We start from the raw sequence: 17,149 nt of genomic DNA, 5'->3' as shown, positions 1-17,149 counted from the left end.
ACACACACACACACACACACACACACACACACACACACACACACATATATAATTTAAGCTTAAAAAATAAAGACTTAACACACACATGCAACATGCATACATAACTACCCAAAATATGGGAATAGGGCTATCATGCTGGCTCGGCAGGTTAAATTACTTCCTAACGTGTGGCAGAGGAGTGATGCAGAGAGAAGAAAGCAGAAGATGGAAAATTGAGAGTGGTCATGAAAGGGGCAGACAGGGACTGGAGCAGAGAACTATCCCTGTTCTGGGTTGTAGGCTAAAATAACCAAGTTATTGAAGCAATTTTTATGGCTTCCACCACTGGTTAAGTGGTTCTGATGCAAGGCTCTGGAGTCCCCGACTCAGTAAAGTCAAATGAGTAATATGTTAAGGGAAAATATTGATCAATGTATTATAGGACAGAGTGTTCTTATAATTCCTAATATTCAATCAATTGTGGTTTTTACTTTCAACTGTAATTATTAATGCATAATTTTACAAAATACTGATTTTCACTGTAACGTTTCCAATGTGTGTGAAATAGTCATTGCTGTACTGCTGCCTTAGATTCTCAGAGCTGCAGCTCATTCAGAGGTGATTAACACTTAAGACACAGAACCTGACAGGTACTTATAATACACTAGCTACTGGGATTACGCCATGAGAATCACAGTGGCTCCTAAGTTTGTTCTACTTCATTGGTCTTCACCACATGAAGACCCACTACCACATTTTCCTGTTGCCTTTCATTTCCTCCTCATGAACTGCAACCCAGTGAAACTGAAACAAAATAAAGCCCCTTTCTCTTAAAAAAGAAGTAGCTAGCAAACTGCCCCAGCAAAATCTATAAACTATAATAGAAGTCTCGTGTCATTATTTATACTTCAAGTGGGTCCATGAAAGTCCTGCAATGCTAACAAGCCCTATGACCTGAGTTAGAACCTAGGATTCACATGGTAGAAGAGAATTCTCTTCTGGCTTTCACATGTGAATTATAACAATGCACACCTCCCACATACACAAAATAAATAGGTGTAATAAAAAGATATTAAGACTTTATGAAAAGGACTCACTGACTCACTTTGATAGCTCAGGATTAATCCCAGGAACTGACGAATGTGGGACTGTAAGAAATTAAAATGCTTCTGCCCAACAAAGGAACAACCACCGGAGGGAGCAACAGTACACAAAATGAGAGCAGACCCATGCCAGCTATAGTGATGATGGAGCTGAATACTTAAAAGTTTATAAAGGATTCAAAGAGTTAAACAAACAAACAAAAAAAACCCCAAATCATCTGATCACTATATGGGCAAATGCATCAAACATGCAGTTCTCAAAAGAAGAACTATATGTGGCAATAAGTATGTGAAAAAGTATTCAATACCCCCAGTCACCAGAGAAGGCCAAGGTGAAGTGTCCTGCAGAGTGTACCTCACCCCATTCCGAATGCGATCACTCAGGGAAAGCAGCAAAGTGAGTATGTAGCAAAGGGAAAACGGGAATATGAACATGTGTGCCCACTATGGAAAGTGGCACCATGTTTCTGGAAGAACTAAAGTCCACTTTACCACTGAGTGTACACGTCAAGGAATCTAAGCAAACCAGAGACACTGGCACATCCACAATACTGAAGAATTATTCACAATAGTTCAGACAAGGAACCTGGCCACATTCCCAGGAAGATGAATGACTAAAGAAAATGTGGCCCATCTAGTCATAGTGTATTCTATTCAGCCATAAAGAAGAATGGAATTGTGCTATTTGCCGTAAATTGATGGGAATAGATGCTATCATATTAAGTGAAATAAGCCAAAGAGGAAGGAAAATATTTCACTTATGTGAAATCTAAACTTAAATGTATATAAAAATGTATAAATAGTAGTATACAGAAGGAAGGGGCCTAAAAAAGTGGGACGGTGGAAGAAACAAGGATGAGGTAGAAAAGAAAATTAAATTAAATGAATAATTAATATAAAAAAATCCAGAGGGCATGACCACTAGGATTTTATAAGTATGAGACAGTTTTCATACATCTGCACAATAACTTCTGATTAGCATACTATTTTACATACTACTCTTCCTAAAACTTTATGTCAAAATACCTGTAGGGTCCCAGAACATTATAAAATAGTGCAAAGAATGTTCTTAGGTTCAAACTGTCATGTTACCACTACCCAGGTTACAGAACTCGATTGGTTTCTTTTCAATTTTCATGTGTGTGTGTGTGTGTGTGTGTGAGCATGCACACTCATGTGTGAGTGCGCATGTGCACATGTGCAGATTTCCGTGCAGTTTGATCCCACGTGAGTATCTGCATGCCCTGGATAAGCAGGCTGCAGAGCTGCTCCATCTGCACTTACACCTTTTTATATTTGTTCCTTCCAACCTCAGCCATTCCCTGACATACATTCATCTGCTCTTTGTGCTTATTTCTTTTCAGAACTGGTGACCATCTTAAATAGGTCAATCTTTTTAAGGTAACACATTCATATGATTCTTTCTACAGCACTTTACTGAAATGTAACTAGCATACAGAAAGCTGCATGTACATAAGGGGTATAAGCTGGCAGCTTCTGGCATAAACCCTCAAACCAATACAAAGAGATTGAACATTTCCAATAATGTTTGGTAGTATTTCATTCTGGTTTAATTTCTATTTCCCTAATTATTTTTATATACATTTCCGCCAGCAAAAATACTGAGAGTATATAAACACATCTTCTTTGGAAGATAAGCTATGGTAGCTACTGTTTCTAAATATGAAGCAAAGGTTGATACTTTAACAAGTTTACTCCAAAATATTTCTAAATGTTCAATATATTGGGACCTCTTAGATCAATATATTTCTAGTTTAACAGCATCTTTAGCTAATCATTTCAATTCGAATTATGATTATGCATAAATTTTGAATTTTAAAATATCAAAGCTTGTTTTGGAAAAGTCAGTTGTTATTAAACCAACTTTTCTATGACACAAATGAAATTATGTGGCAGCAAAACTGATCATTTTAATTTACATAGTTTTTTATTATTGGTGAAATCCCTGTTACTCATCTAGTCAAACATGTTTCTAGATTGTTACTGCATTTTAAAGTATTAAATAATTCTGAAATTTCCTTAAGATCACAGGAGGTAGAGGGAGGGAGGGAGATGAGAGGGAGACAGGAGGGAGAGAAAAAAAAAAAAAGGAGGGCAGGATCAGGTATGGGACAGGACAGGAGAGAAGTACAGAGGGTCAGGAAATTGAATAGAAATGTGCAGCAGTGGGGGATGAAGAACTGGGGGTAGCCACTAGAAAGTCCCAGATGCCAGGGAAGCAAGAGGCTCCCAGGACCCAATGAAATGACATTAGCCAAAATACCCAACGAGGGGGAGATAGAACCTGTAGAGATCGTACTCAGTGGATAGTTATGACCCCCAGTTAAGAGATGGGGCCACCCAATCATCTCAAAAATTTTAACGTAGAATTGCTCCTGTTTAAAGGAAATGCAGGAACAAAGAAATGGAGCAGAGACTGAAGGAAAGGCCATCCAGAGACCGCTCCACCTAGGGATCCACCCCATCTGCAGACACCAAACCCTGACACTATTGCTGATGACAAAAAGCACTTGCTGACAGGAGCCTGATATGGCTGTTCCCTGAGAGGCTCTGCCAGCACCTGACCAAGACAGATGCAGATCCTACAGCCAACCATCAGACTGAGCCCAAGGACCCCAATGAAAGAGCCAGGGGAAGGACTGAAGGAGCTGAAGGGGATTGCAACTGCATAGGGAGAACAATATCAACTAATCAGACCACCCAGAGCTCCCAGGGACTAAACCACTAACCAAAGAGTATATACATGGAGGAATCCATGGCTCCAGGTACATATATAGCACAGGATGGCCTTGAGGCTTGATGCTCCGGTGTAGGGGGATGCTAGAGTGGTGAGGCAGGAGTGGGTGAGTGGGTGGAGGCACACCCCAGGCAAAGGGGAGAGGGGTTGTGGAAGGAAAACCAGGAAGGGGGAGAACATTTGAAATGTAAACAAATAAAGTAAGTAATTGAAAACGAAAGATTCAATGTGTGGTCTTCACTTACCGAATCCTGTTTAAGAAGATTTGATGATTCCTCACTTAGCAAGGGTCTTGAGGCAAGAATGTCTATTTTGCCTTCTAGCCTTCCCTCCATGGTTTTAATCGCATTTAAAAGAGTCTTTAGGGAGATCCTGGAGTCTCCCATCCCCTGAGACATTCTCATAGAAGGCAAGGTGGGTGCAAAGCTCACTCGGCGCGCCACATTTGGAATAACACTGGGCAGGGCGACTGTGGCAGCCCTTTCCTTTACATTACTGATATAAAACCGAGAGCCTTCCAGGGATTTAGAAGATGTGGGCCTCTCTGGAGATTTCCTTCTTCTTGGAGGCATTACTAGTTACAAGTAACAGTATCAAGTAAACTCAAGGCTGGGTTTTCAAGGAATACCCACTTTAGTAGGAAGAAGAGCAGAAAGTTTAGGAAGAAGCTGGAAAATATATTCCTTGGCTTCAAGAATGAAAAGATCACACTATGACCTAGTAAGAAGCAGGCCGCAACCTGAGCTTCCCTGAGACACTATCGCTAATGACAGCCTCTTAGAGCTTTGTGACCTCACCACTCATCTGCAGAGTCAGTTGGTTAGAACCCCCTGGGCATTCCATTTGGAGACATACTCCAGTACCATGGCAATGGTGGTATTTGAACACAAAGTCACAGACAGAAGTTTCAGCTTATGAGTTAAGATTTTTATAATCATTGTAAAATATGCTATTTGCAGCATAGATGCAAATACGCTAAATTTGTAATCACTGCACTGAATTGCTTTCTTTTAGTAAAATATTCATGGGTTTCATTCCTTACTAGCACTTTCTATACTTTGCTTGCTTAACAACGAATTTACTGAAATGTTATGTGACCTACTACAGGTGTCGGCCTCTCCAGCCATTGTGCTAAGTAAGCTGCTTCACTATAATACCTCTTTCAGGTGAGCTTCTGTCTGCTCCAGATACGTCTTGCTGGCACTCAGCTCTGAGTTTGCCTACAATTCAAAAAACAAAGATACTTGTTCTTCACATTTGCAAAAAAAAAAAAAAAAAGTTAAGGCTCGAACTGAAAAAGCTTTGAGCTTATGAAACCCATACAAACATTCTATAACAATGATCCTTGTGAGTGGTCATGAAAACAACATATTTTTTTCCTGAAAGGCAGAGTGTCCTGGTCAACAAGCTCTCATGAATGTTAGAAAGATGAAGCATGTTGATCATTCTGATTCTGGTGAAGGCATCTTTCTAACTCCCTCTAGCTCTCAGCAGAACCTTACACACAGCAGGGGTTTAAACTGAGTTTAAGAGAAGATCTCCACCTTTGCAGGATTGTGCAGGGGAGGGCAGAGGCACCAAGCAATGCCATGAACCTGCACCATTGTAACGGTGCCTCACAGCAATCGCTTTCTGCAGACACTAGGCATACCTGAGCATATTTGACCTCTAAAGCTTTATTCAGCTTATGTAGATGGTCCTTCTGCAGCATGGTTTCAGCGAATGTGTGAAGCTGTGCTTCTAGCTGTTTAACCTTTGTCTACAAGGAAAACAAAGAGTGGAGGAAGATGTCATACGTTTTTGTAAAAAAAAAACTAGAGAACACATGAAATTTGAAAAGCAAATCCTGCATTTTTCTAATGTTGCAAACAATTCTGTCTTAACTCATTGCTACAAGCAGGCTACAGCTGTGTAAATGGGTTAAGACAACAAATCTGCTCTCTGTGGCCTAAGGAAAGTCCAAATGGAGATGATCATGAATAATTCCATGAAGACTGTTCTGCAGATAAATCTCAAATATGAGTGAACTGTGGTACCAGTATTCAGAACATTTTCTGAGGGTGGATAATTAGAAGGAGAGGGGGGGGGAGGGGGAGAGGGAGAGAGAGAGGGAGAGAGAGAGGGAGAGGGAGAGGGAGAGAGAGACTTGTATTTTGCTCAAAGAGAACTAGGAAAGTTAAATAGAGTGCTTATATGTTGCATTGTATTTTAAAATTACTTCCTAAAGGCACGGTGATACATACCTGTTATCTCAGTCCTTAAGAAGCAGAGACAGAAGGGTTACTGTGAGTTCTTAAATAAGATTACTTTGTGACAGGCTGAAAAGCCTAGACTTGGTCCCGAGGCGAAAAGTTCACGGAAACTTAGTCTCCTGGAACCGTGGCATCCTGTAATAACGAATGCTCCAAATCTGTCCTCGCTTTAGTCAGTGAACAGATCTGTGTGCTTTCCCTCAGTATTGCTTTAAGTGCCTCTAAGGGTTGATTTTGACATATAGCTAAGTTAGATTCTTCACCAGTCCTAGGCAGTCTTTCAGCCGACCCTGGGCAAGGATAGCTGAGTCACTGCCCTACACAGGAATTTACCATTATCTAGGAAAAAGGAAGGTTGTGGTCTAAGGAAGAGCCAGAGTAGATACTTAGAACTATAGATATCTGAGTTACACCCATACACAGGAATTTACAATGGCCTAGGGGGAAGGTGGACTAGAATAGGAACTATGACAAGGGCACAAGCCCTTGCCCCTGACTTCTAAGATTAAGCTGACTTTAGGTGGGGCTGCTTTTGATCCCAATTGTTGACATGGGTTCTATCCCAGTTGGTTCCTGTTAGCTTTTAGTATGCATTCCTCTGTTTTGTGTAAAAGTCACTCATAAGACTGGTACTCGCTTTGAAACACATTACATTCAGATACCACACACTCTCTCTGTTTTCATATTTGTTTGTCACCCTCCTTCTTTGTCACCAACTCCATTGCCCACCATACTGGGAACCCAATTTTCTCCCACGGATTGAAGGGGGCTGACTGAGGCCAGTCCGTGCATTTATGGAATAATAAGTTTTACTTCATCCTTAGGACTCACCATCTTGTAGCCTTTGAGGAACAGTGAAGTGCAGCCTACTGTCAGTGAAGGTACTTTATCATTTAGTAGGAATTCTTACTCAAGATATTTAAGACAGGAAGGAACACAGAAGCACTGGTCAGAAGCAAATGAACCTTGCTCCCTCAAGCCTGGTGATCTGGTGAGTGTTAAAAACCAGTCTGTTACGTGTTTATCAATAAGTCTGGGTAAATTAGGCCATGGTCAGATGCTCATACAGTTCCATTGGTCTGAATACACACACACACACAGTATATATTATATATCCCTATAGATAGCAATATATATTGGTACTTATAGTTACATAAATTATGAGACAGCCAAAAAATTAAAAGAGCTCCCTTTTAACCTGTTTACACTGTAATGTAAACATTGATTCATTACATTTCCTAGATATTTTTAGTATACATTGCAAAATTGAAATAAAGTAGGACATATCTACAATGGCAGTTCATTTATAAATTGAAATGAGATTTAGAGTTAAAATAACCCAAATAGCCAATTTTTAAAATTCCAATTTCGTTTTGTGGCATTGAGAGTAAAGCCAGGACCATTCTATAAGTGTAACTCATTTCAACTGCCTTTCATTTGCCTTCAAGCTCTGAACCTCGTTTGTCTACTAACTTTAATGAGGGAAAAAATGAATGCTGACATGTTTGGCAAGCCTATTGTGAGATTACTCAACATTTCAATTGTCCAGTCCAGAGCCTAAGTGGGTTTCATTTTACATTGTTTAGCCCAGCTGTTAGCTGTTTAGCATGTTAGGCAAATATTCTACCATTGTCCTAAGCCCCAACTCCAAATACATTTTGACTACAAATAAACACATTCAGGCAGCTATGGCGATTTCAGAACAGTCTGGTCATTTTTATTTCTATGGCCCCTGCCTACTACTCATACTGTAATATCCAAAATGAATTCAAGAGCACCCAGTACCTTCCCCCTTTGAAAAGGACTTCCCAAACTGTACTAGCAGGCCAAGTGCAGAGCCAGACAAGGAAGCTGGCTGACCAAACAAACATAAAAACATAGTTTTAGTGGTCAAAATGATTAAACCTGCAGCCACCTAAGTAATATTAGCTGTTCTCAAAGAAATAGCCATAACAAGATTAGCAATTCTCCTGTCTCCTGCCCTTCTGACATGGGTTAAATGTTAACTAGATGCTCTGCTGACATAGATAAGCACCCGCCCTTCAGAATTGCCGTTACCTCGATCTGCACATACAATTTGCTGATGTTTAACTATCCAATTGTGTGTAACTGCGCCAATTTCCCCTATCACCCAACTTTTTTCCTATATAAACCCCTAACTTTTGAGCCTCAGGGTTGACTCCTCTGTCTCCTGTGTGAGATACATGTTGGCCAGTAGCTCCATCATTAAACTGCCTCCTGTGTTTGCATCAAGACATTCTCTCGTGATTCCGTGGGTGCACGCACCATCTCAGGACTTGAGTGGGAGTCTCCCCACTGAGGTCTTTCATTTGGAGGTTCCACCGAGATTTGCGTGACACCCAGGAACCCTGAAGACCCCTTGGAGGTACGTCTGTGTGAGTCTTATATGTTGTCTGAGTGCCCAAGTGCAGAGCTGCTGAGTTTGTGTTTGGTTTCAGTTTTCAGGCAGCTGCCACTGTGGGCCGTAAGGACCCAGTGGCTGCGGAAGGAGACGTCCTAGGGCCGTAGCCTGCAACCCTGGAAGATGTTCCAAAGGTGGAAGGGAGTGGATGTGGAATCCCACCCCATCAGGAAAGTCAGGAGAGCCTGGCTGTTATCTTTCAGAATGAAGGAGACAGAGTGCTCCTTCTACTGGGAAGGGAGTGGAAGTGGAATCCCTCCCTCTCTCCCTGCCTGCCTGACTGTCTGTCTGTCTTGTTCACTTGTGTGTCCTCCTTCTGATTCTGTTTTGCTTTTTGTTTTGCTTTTGGTTTGTCTGGTTTCAGGTCTGGTTTTGGTCCCAAGGGGACGACTGGTTATCTTGGTTTGGTTTTAGGCAAGTCTTAGGTTTTGGAGGCCTTCTCATGGAAAGGGGCCCATTTGGGGTGGTTGCAGTGACAGGCAGATGTGCCAAAACATCGCTGACCACAATGAGGACGCTCTGGTGTGTAAGATGCCCTGTATTGGTCTTGTTTGGTTGGTTACTTTCTGTATCTGTAAAATTACTGTAACGCTTTATCTGGACGGTTTCTGTTGTGTGTTTTGTTTGTCTCTTTGTGTTTGGACTTGGACTGATAACTGAGGACTGCTTTGAGTTATGCCCTCTGGAATAAGCCTAAAAATCCTGTCAGATCCTGATGCTGACCTCTTCCTTTCAGATCCTCAGCTGCACTGCCTCCCACTCTCCAACTCCAGAGAGCAGCCATCAGGTCACAGTGGTCCCGCCCAGGGACCTGAAGCCTAGGGAGGAAAGAGCAAGAGGTGGTCCCTGAGAAAGTGTGGCTGCTGAAGGAGAGATGGAGGAGGCTGTGGAAGTGGCCGGCCAGGGGTACCCTGTGGTATTCCTAGCCCTGGCTGCTTCTCATACTTGCCTAATTATGTTTCCCTTTCCCCTGCATTCCACCTGCCCATCTCTAGGATTTGGCAGTAAGCCAGAGTGCCTCTTGTTAACAGAAAAAGTGCTTTCACTTTGAGATGTCAGTGACCCAGCAGCTGGCTGTGAGAGCTGGGTTCCCTTCCCTGCCCCATGTGTCTTCTCGGGGCCCCCTCACTGCTTGCCATGAGTCTGTTCCAAGCTCCAGTGAGGGAGGCATTTGCCCACTTGGGGCTTCTCCTGTTCAAGGTAAGGAGCACCTGCTGTCTAACCACCAGTCACGTCTTTGTGGGGCTAGAAAGTGCCCCAACAATCTGACCAAGGTAACAGGAAGTTACAGAAGTTAGGAGATGGACAGGGTAAGTCGGTAAGAAAGTTAGTGTAAGTCAATAAGAAAGTGCAGAGGAGAAACGAAGGAAGGATAGAGGTCTGGAAAGAAGTGAGCTAAGAGCAAAGCTTCAGCAGACTCAGGAGAGATGGATGACAGTGGCAAATAGAGAGGTTAACAGTGAGGAGAAGTGAAAATAGAGATTAGAGAGGTCTGAGATGGGAGCGATACTCTGAATGAGAAATATTTAGAGGAGGAATCAGTAAAAAAGAGACAGGCAAGAGGAAGAGTTGAGGAAACATGAGGCTGACAAAGACAGAGACCAGAGTCAGAATCAGAGATGTGCAGTGAGACAGAAGGATAAACCAGGGTAGAGGCGAACTATGAGAGAGGATGAGTGACAGGATAGGGACGTGATAATTAGATAACATCCAAAGGAAGCAAAGACAATATATATATATATTGGGGCAGTCTCTCACTCAGTGCCCTTTTTCTTTACAGTAAACACATTGATCTTTAGCCAAAAGCTTTCTGTAGTTGCCAGGTACTATCTAAGTTCTCTAGTTTCTCTGACTATTCTCTGACTATATATATATATATATATATATATATATATATATATATATATAGAGAGAGAGAGAGAGAGAGAGAGAGAGAGAGAACACATTGTATGAGATCTCCATTACAGTTAGGAAACAGCAGCAAAGAAAGGTAAATAACAAAGACTATAGCCTGGCAAACTGGCACATGCTGATAATGCTAGCACTCAGAAATGATCTATAAGGAACAGGGAGCCAGGGAATTAAAAAGGAATAAGAGAAGATGCTGGCCACAATAGTCAGAGAAACTAGAGAACTTAGATAGTACCTGGCAACTACAGAAAGCTTTTGGCTAAAGATCAATGTGTTTACTGTAAAGAAAAAGGGCACTGAGTGAGAGACTGCCCCAACAAAAAGAAGAGGAGCCCCTCTCATGACCAAACCCTTCCACCTGTTCATGGCTAAAAGTAAAGGGATAGCAAAAGGAGTGCTAACTCAGAAGCCGAGTCCTTGGAAGAGGCTGATGGCCTACCTGTTGAAGCAGCTAGAAAAGAGACTGTGTTTCATATTCCCCCATTGACCCATTCAAATCAAGTTAGAGAAGTTCCTAAGCACTGTGGACTTTTGCAGACTGCGGATTCCAGGTTTTGTTGAATTAAAAACAGCCCTTCGTATGGAAAATAAAGAACATCAAGCCTTTGATGCCATTAAGACTGCCCTGTCGGCTCCAGCTTTAGGCCTCCCAGATGTGACTGAGAACAAAGATATTGCCAAAGGGGTTCTTACTCGGAGATTGAGGCCCTGGAAAAGACCTGTGGCACACTTATCTAAGAAATTAGTCCCTGTGACTGTGGGATGGCCTGTTTGCTTGCACACAGTGGCTACTATAACATTATTGGTCAAGGACACAGATATATTTATTGGCTTTGGGACAGAACCTGGTGATCTCAGTGCCGCATGCCCTAGAAAGTGTGGTTCAGCGCCCTGATGGATGGCTGACTAACGTTCGCATGACTCATTACCAGACACTGTTGTTCAACTCTGATAGAGTCACATTTGCCCCCTGCAAGTCTGAACTCAGCTACACTGTTCCCAGACCCAGACTTTCAGCAGGTTCTTGCTGAGACACATAGGTGGCATGGAGATCTGACAGACCAGTTACTAGAGGGTGCAGATGCTACCTGGTTCATAGACTGGAACAGCTATCTAGAAGAAGAGAAAAAAAAAAAACATACTGGAGCAGCTGTGGTAGTTGGACAGGCCCTGCCAGAGGACACATCCGATCAAAAGACTCAACATCTACATGGATAGCAGGTATGCTTTTGCCACAGCCCATGTCTATGGGACCATATATCTACTGACACCGGGAAGAAAAAGAAAATAAGAACAAAGAAGAAATGCTGGCTCTACTGAGGCCCTCCATGACCCTGCCAAGGTAAACATCATTCACTGTCCTAGTCACTAGAAGAGAGATACAGTGGTAACAAAGGGCAACAACATGACAGACTGAGAAACACACACAGTTACAGCCATGGCCCTGCTGGTGCTCCTGGCAATGGAGCCCGAGTTTAACTACGTAGCAGAGGATTTAGCCCTCATTTCCAAAGATTCCAGTCACCAGTTCAACAAAAATAAGAGACTGTGGTATACCTCCAGGGAAAGAAAATCCTGCCACAAAGACAAGCAGAAGCTGTGATGAAACAGATGCATCAGTGGACTCACTTAGAGGTAAGCAAGCTCATCCAGACATTCTCCAAGACTAAGTATCATGTACCAGGTTTAAAACACCTTGTGGAACAGGTGGTGCACAAGTGTGTGCACTGCCAAAGAGTCAATGTCTGCCACACTATAGTAGATCCAGGGGAAAAGACACTGGGAAGACAGACCTGGTGTCTACTGGGAAATAGACTTTACTGAGAAAAATATGTATATGAATACCTTCTGGTTTTTGTGAACGTTCTCAAGATGGATAGAAGCTTTTCCCTGTAAAAATGAGACTGTTCAGATACTCATCAGGAAGATTACTGAAGAAATTTTTCCAAGGTTCGGAGTGCCAAAAGCAATAGTGTCAGATAATGGCCCTGCCTCTGTTGCCCAGGTAAGTCAGGGTGTGGCCAAGTATTTAGAGGTCAAATGAAAATTACATTGTGTGTATAGACCTCAGAGCTCAGAACAGATAGAAAGAATGAATAGAACTCTAAAATAAACCTTGACAAAATTAATCATGGAGACTGGCGCAGACTTGATGCTCCTTCCCCTTGCCCTATTTGGAACTGAAATATTCCCTCTTGATTCAGTCTAGTTACTCTTTTTGAGATCCTTTATAGGCTCCCATGCCCATAACTGTCTTAAAATGATGTGTTTAAATCTACATGTTGTTGTAATAATGATCTGTATGCTAACTTAAAAGGCTTGCAGGTGGTACAGAAAGAAGTCTGGTCACAACTAGCTACAGTGAATGAGCCAAGTACCCCAAAGACATCTCACCAGTTCCAGTCAGAGATCTGATCTGCATGCACCTGCATCACGCCCAGACCCTCAAGCCTCGCTGAAAGGGTCCCTGCCTAGTCCTGTTTCCTACCCCTTCTTATCCTGTCCTTGTTCTTAGCCTTTGTCCCATGTTCCCTTAGTGGCTTACGTACAGTACAAGTTTTGATGTTCAGACAACAACATCAGTAACTGTAACAAAGTGAGACATCATTTCAGGATGATTAAACCTGCAGCTACCAAAATAATATTAGCTGTTCTCAAAGAAATAGCCATAACAAGATTAGCAATTCTCCTGTCTCCCACCCTTCTGACATGGGTTAAATGTTAACCAGATGCTCTGTTGACATAGATAAGCACCCACCCTTCAGAATTGCTGTTACCTCGATCTGCACGTACAATTTGCTGATGTTTAAACTGCCCAATTGTGTGTAAATGCGCCAATTTCCCCTATCCCCCGACTTTTCTCCTATATAAACCCCTAACTTTTGAGCCTCAGGGTCGACTCCTCTGTCTCCTGCATGAGTTATGTGTTGGCCCAGAGCTCCGCCCTTAAACTGCCTCATGTATTTGCATCAAGACAGTCTCTTGTGATTTCTTGGGTGCACGTGCCGTCTCAGGACTTGAGTGGGGGGGGGTCTCTCCTCTGAGGTCTTTCAATACAATATACTAGTCATACAATACACCACCCAACAGTTTACACCAGACCCACCACAAATAGGGCAGCAAGATTTGCATTTATACTACTGAGAAGATGTTGGGAGCTATTAAGACAACACTATTGTCCTGATCTCTGAATTGGGCCTCTCCCCACGAGAAGAAAAGAGGGTCAAAAGTGGGCCACCGAAGCACCGCTCCGAGAACAACCACAGATTGTTCCAGCCTCAAGTCAGCGCTGGATGTCCTGACCTCAAGATGTACCCTGATCCTGCTTCCCCGTGTAGTCGCCAAAAGAAAAATTTCCACTGCCCCATCCCTCCTGCTGAGAAGTACGTCCTCTTTTTCTGCTGCTCCATTCCTCCTGCTGAGAAGTACTTCCCCTTTTGCTTGTGCATTTAAACCTTGAGCCTTGCTAATACAGTGGGACCTTGATGCTACTCAGACTGCTTCCGTGTGTCGTTCATTGCACAAGGTTCTTGTCTCTCTGTACCCCCCATTTGGATCTTAGGAGAAGGTCCCCTCGAGACCCTCAAATAACTGGACCTGCTGGACGGGTCAAGAAGAGAAAGAAGACAGGAGAAAATACATAGTGTATGCTTATCCAGAATCAAAGTCTAGGTAACCAACCAAGGGTATCAGAAGTCAGGATGGTAATGACTTGTGAGGATAGTCCCTGAAAGGAGGTCCTGGTGCTATAAATATTCTATTTCCTGGTATGAGTACTGATTACATAGTTATCTTTATTTCATTTTATAAAACCCATCAAGCCTTGTTCTAATGTATAACTTTGTCTTAGAATCACTTATTTAGTAGATAATAGCATTTTCACGAGGTTGGTATAAGTCAATCAGTGATATACATCAGCAGCAAGCCTTGTTCTTGAGTCTCACAGGGAAAAAATCCACAGGCAACAACTTAGTACCTTCACATTCAGTCACATCTCATCTTTACACTCAATAAATCAAGGTGTGATACTTAGCTCTTCAAGCGAGACCACAGGCATATGCCACAGAGCTCAACTTTGACATATAGTTCCTATGTAACATATGCAACCCAATATAACCAAGTTTAAAGAATACATAGCAGCCTAGTGTCTTGGCCATATTTAGTATTTAGTTCATCCTTTATATTATTCTGCAAGATAGAGGAATCAGTTCTTTAAAACGTGCTAGCCCAAGGCTTGACTGACATAAAGATAAGCAGTATGTCTAATATTATGCAGATGTAGATAATTATACATACATACAAACAACACTACCTCTAGGAGATGTTAACTAAATTGTAGGCAAAAGTCTCTTTTTATTTGACTATTAACATTGTCATTATTCTATAAATGTTGGAACATGGTCAAAAGAAAGATGCATGGTGAACAAAGCCTTGGGGGAACTGTGAGCGAAGCCATGGTCATTCTTGTTGGATGTCAGAACATAGCTATAGAACCCAGTCTGATACAGTGAGGCTATGCTGAGTGCTGCCCTCAGTGTACCCTGGATCTGGATATGGCCTTCTGCTTTGCTGAGTGCTTTCCCAGATAGAATCTATCGTATGTGCCAGGCAATTGTGTTTAAATTGGTCTGTCCTGAGAATGTTCTGTGAGCCAGGCTGGGTGCCACCTGTAGGCTTAGATTTTTTTAAACCTATGTTAATAAGGGTCTTTAAATACTTTTAGTCCATCATCCAAAGGTAGGGGAGAAATGGTAAATAGGACAAGGGGATGTGAATTTATTTAGAAGTAGTTTTGGGAGGAGATTTTTAATCTTTGTTGTCAGGATACCAGCAGTCTGGTTTAACAGTGTCAGTGGTGGCAGGATCCAGCAGAAACCACCTGGCCTCTCTGCACTAGTCAGTGAGAGCAACCAGGACCACCCAGAATGCCATGAATTTTCTGTAGTGCCTCTCTCAATGAAGTGATAATCAATGAAGCCTCGAGACCAATGAAGAGCTGCACAACTGGCTATGCAGATTCCCTGCCACTGGTCCTATTTATACACTCTCCTCTCTCCAAATATCATGGGTCCTCTCCTGGGTCTTGTCTCAGCAAATCATCATGTGAGTTTGCATCATCAGACATGACCAGACATTTCCACTTCAGTTCTGGGTAAGGGCTGCTCTGTTATACTTAGTACGTGCTTACTTACCTTCATTTTCATGTTTTTCTGATCGTGTTGTTCTGAACTAAAACACCCTTCCTTGGATCATTGCTTTCTGTTACATTGTAAATAAAAGCACACTGAAGCACGTTGTCTGTAGTGTTAGACTATAATTCACCCGATTCTCTAAGGTCCTCAAATTCCAGGTCTCACAGATCTGCTTAGGTCAATGAAGACTGACACATAAGCATAACTCATATCAACCACCTTTCAGTGTGCCTTACAATTCCGAGCCTCGCTTGTCTGTTACCTTTAATGTGAGGGAAGAATGAATGCAGACACATGTGGTAAGCCTATAGCAAGAATACTCAACATTTCATCTGTCCAGTCCAGAGCCTAAGTAGGCTTCATTTCCTACTGTTTTGTCCAGCTGTCCTCATCTATGGCTACACATGAGTCATCTGGGCAGCATCCTTCACTATTGTTGAGAGAGGACCTTGCTATACATCAGGCTGGCTTCACTGTCCTCCTACCTCTTCCCTTTGAGTTCTTGGATAATAGGTGTATTCCATCATGCCTGACTTCAACAAGGGAGCTTTACAAAGTGTTAAGTCTAGGCCTTAGTTCTGATTTAGTTGCTTTCTTTGACATTACAGTCATAGGACGTTTTTCTTACATATTATGTACATTTTTTAAGCATGCAGAAAACTTAAAAGACCTTTCTTTTTTATTATTATTATTATTAGATATTTTTTATTTACATTTCAAATGCTATCCCGAAAGTTCCCTATACCCTCCCCCTGCCCTGCTCCCCTACCCACCCACTCCCACTTCTTGGCCCTGGCATTCCCCTGTACTGGGGCATATAAAGTTTGCAATACCAAGGGGCCTCCCTTCCCAATGATGGCCGACTAGGCCATCCTCTGCCACACATACAGCTAGAGGCATGAACTATGGGGGTACTGGTTAGTTCATGTTGTTGCTCCACCCATAGGGCTGCAGACCCCTTCAGCTCCTTGGGTACTTTCTCTAGCTTTTCTATTGGGGACCCTGTGTTCCATCCTATAGATGACTGTGACCATCCACTTCTGTATTTATCAGGCACTGGCATAGCCTCATATGAGACAGCTATATCAGGGTCCCTTCAGCAAAATCTTGCTGGCATTTGCTATAGTGTCTGGGTTTGGTGGCTAATCATGGGATGGATCCCCGGGTAGGGTAGTCTCTGGATAGTCCATTCTTTCGTCTTAGCTCCAAACTTTGTCTCTGTAACTCCTTTCATGGGTATTCTGTTCCCTATTCTAAGGGAGAATGAAGATACATGTTGGCCTTTCCTCTTCTTGATTTTCTTGTGTTTTGCAAATTGTATCTTGGGTATTCTAAGTTTCTGGGCTAATATCCACTTATCAGTGAGTATATATCTAATGAATTCTTTTACGATTGGGTTACCTCACTATGGATGATATCCTCCAGATATGTCCATCTGTCCAAGAATTTCATAAATTTATTCTTTTTAATAGCTGAGTAGTACTCCATTATACTACTCTATTGAGGGGTATCTGGGTTCTTTCTAGCTTCTG

General features: G+C 42.4%; 1 protein-coding gene across 9 annotated transcripts in view; it reads right to left on the bottom strand.

Moving 5' to 3' along the window:
• Ccdc150 (coiled-coil domain containing 150) overlaps positions 1–17,149 on the bottom strand; it is a 98,632-nt gene that overhangs the window by 24,588 nt on the left and 56,895 nt on the right. For 8 of the 9 annotated variants that reach the window (XR_002378901.2, XR_002378903.1, XR_002378905.1 and 5 more), the window contains 2 exons: positions 5,492–5,599; positions 4,998–5,060 (listed from right to left, as the gene is read on the bottom strand). Coding sequence is in view for 5 of the 9 variants with exons in the window: in XM_021173989.1 (XP_021029648.1) it covers positions 4,998–5,060; positions 5,492–5,599 (171 nt within the window). In the remaining 4 variants the exon portion in view is untranslated. Of the gene's footprint in view, positions 1–4,085; positions 4,455–4,997; positions 5,061–5,491; positions 5,600–17,149 lie in introns of those variants that run through there. The other variant, XM_029478860.1, reaches the window with a different exon arrangement.

The sequence above is a fragment of the Mus caroli genome, chromosome 1 (assembly GCF_900094665.2).
Source record: "Mus caroli chromosome 1, CAROLI_EIJ_v1.1, whole genome shotgun sequence".
In the NCBI taxonomy this organism is placed as follows: Eukaryota; Metazoa; Chordata; class Mammalia; order Rodentia; family Muridae; genus Mus; species Mus caroli.
This window is presented reverse-complemented; position numbering and strand designations above follow the sequence as displayed.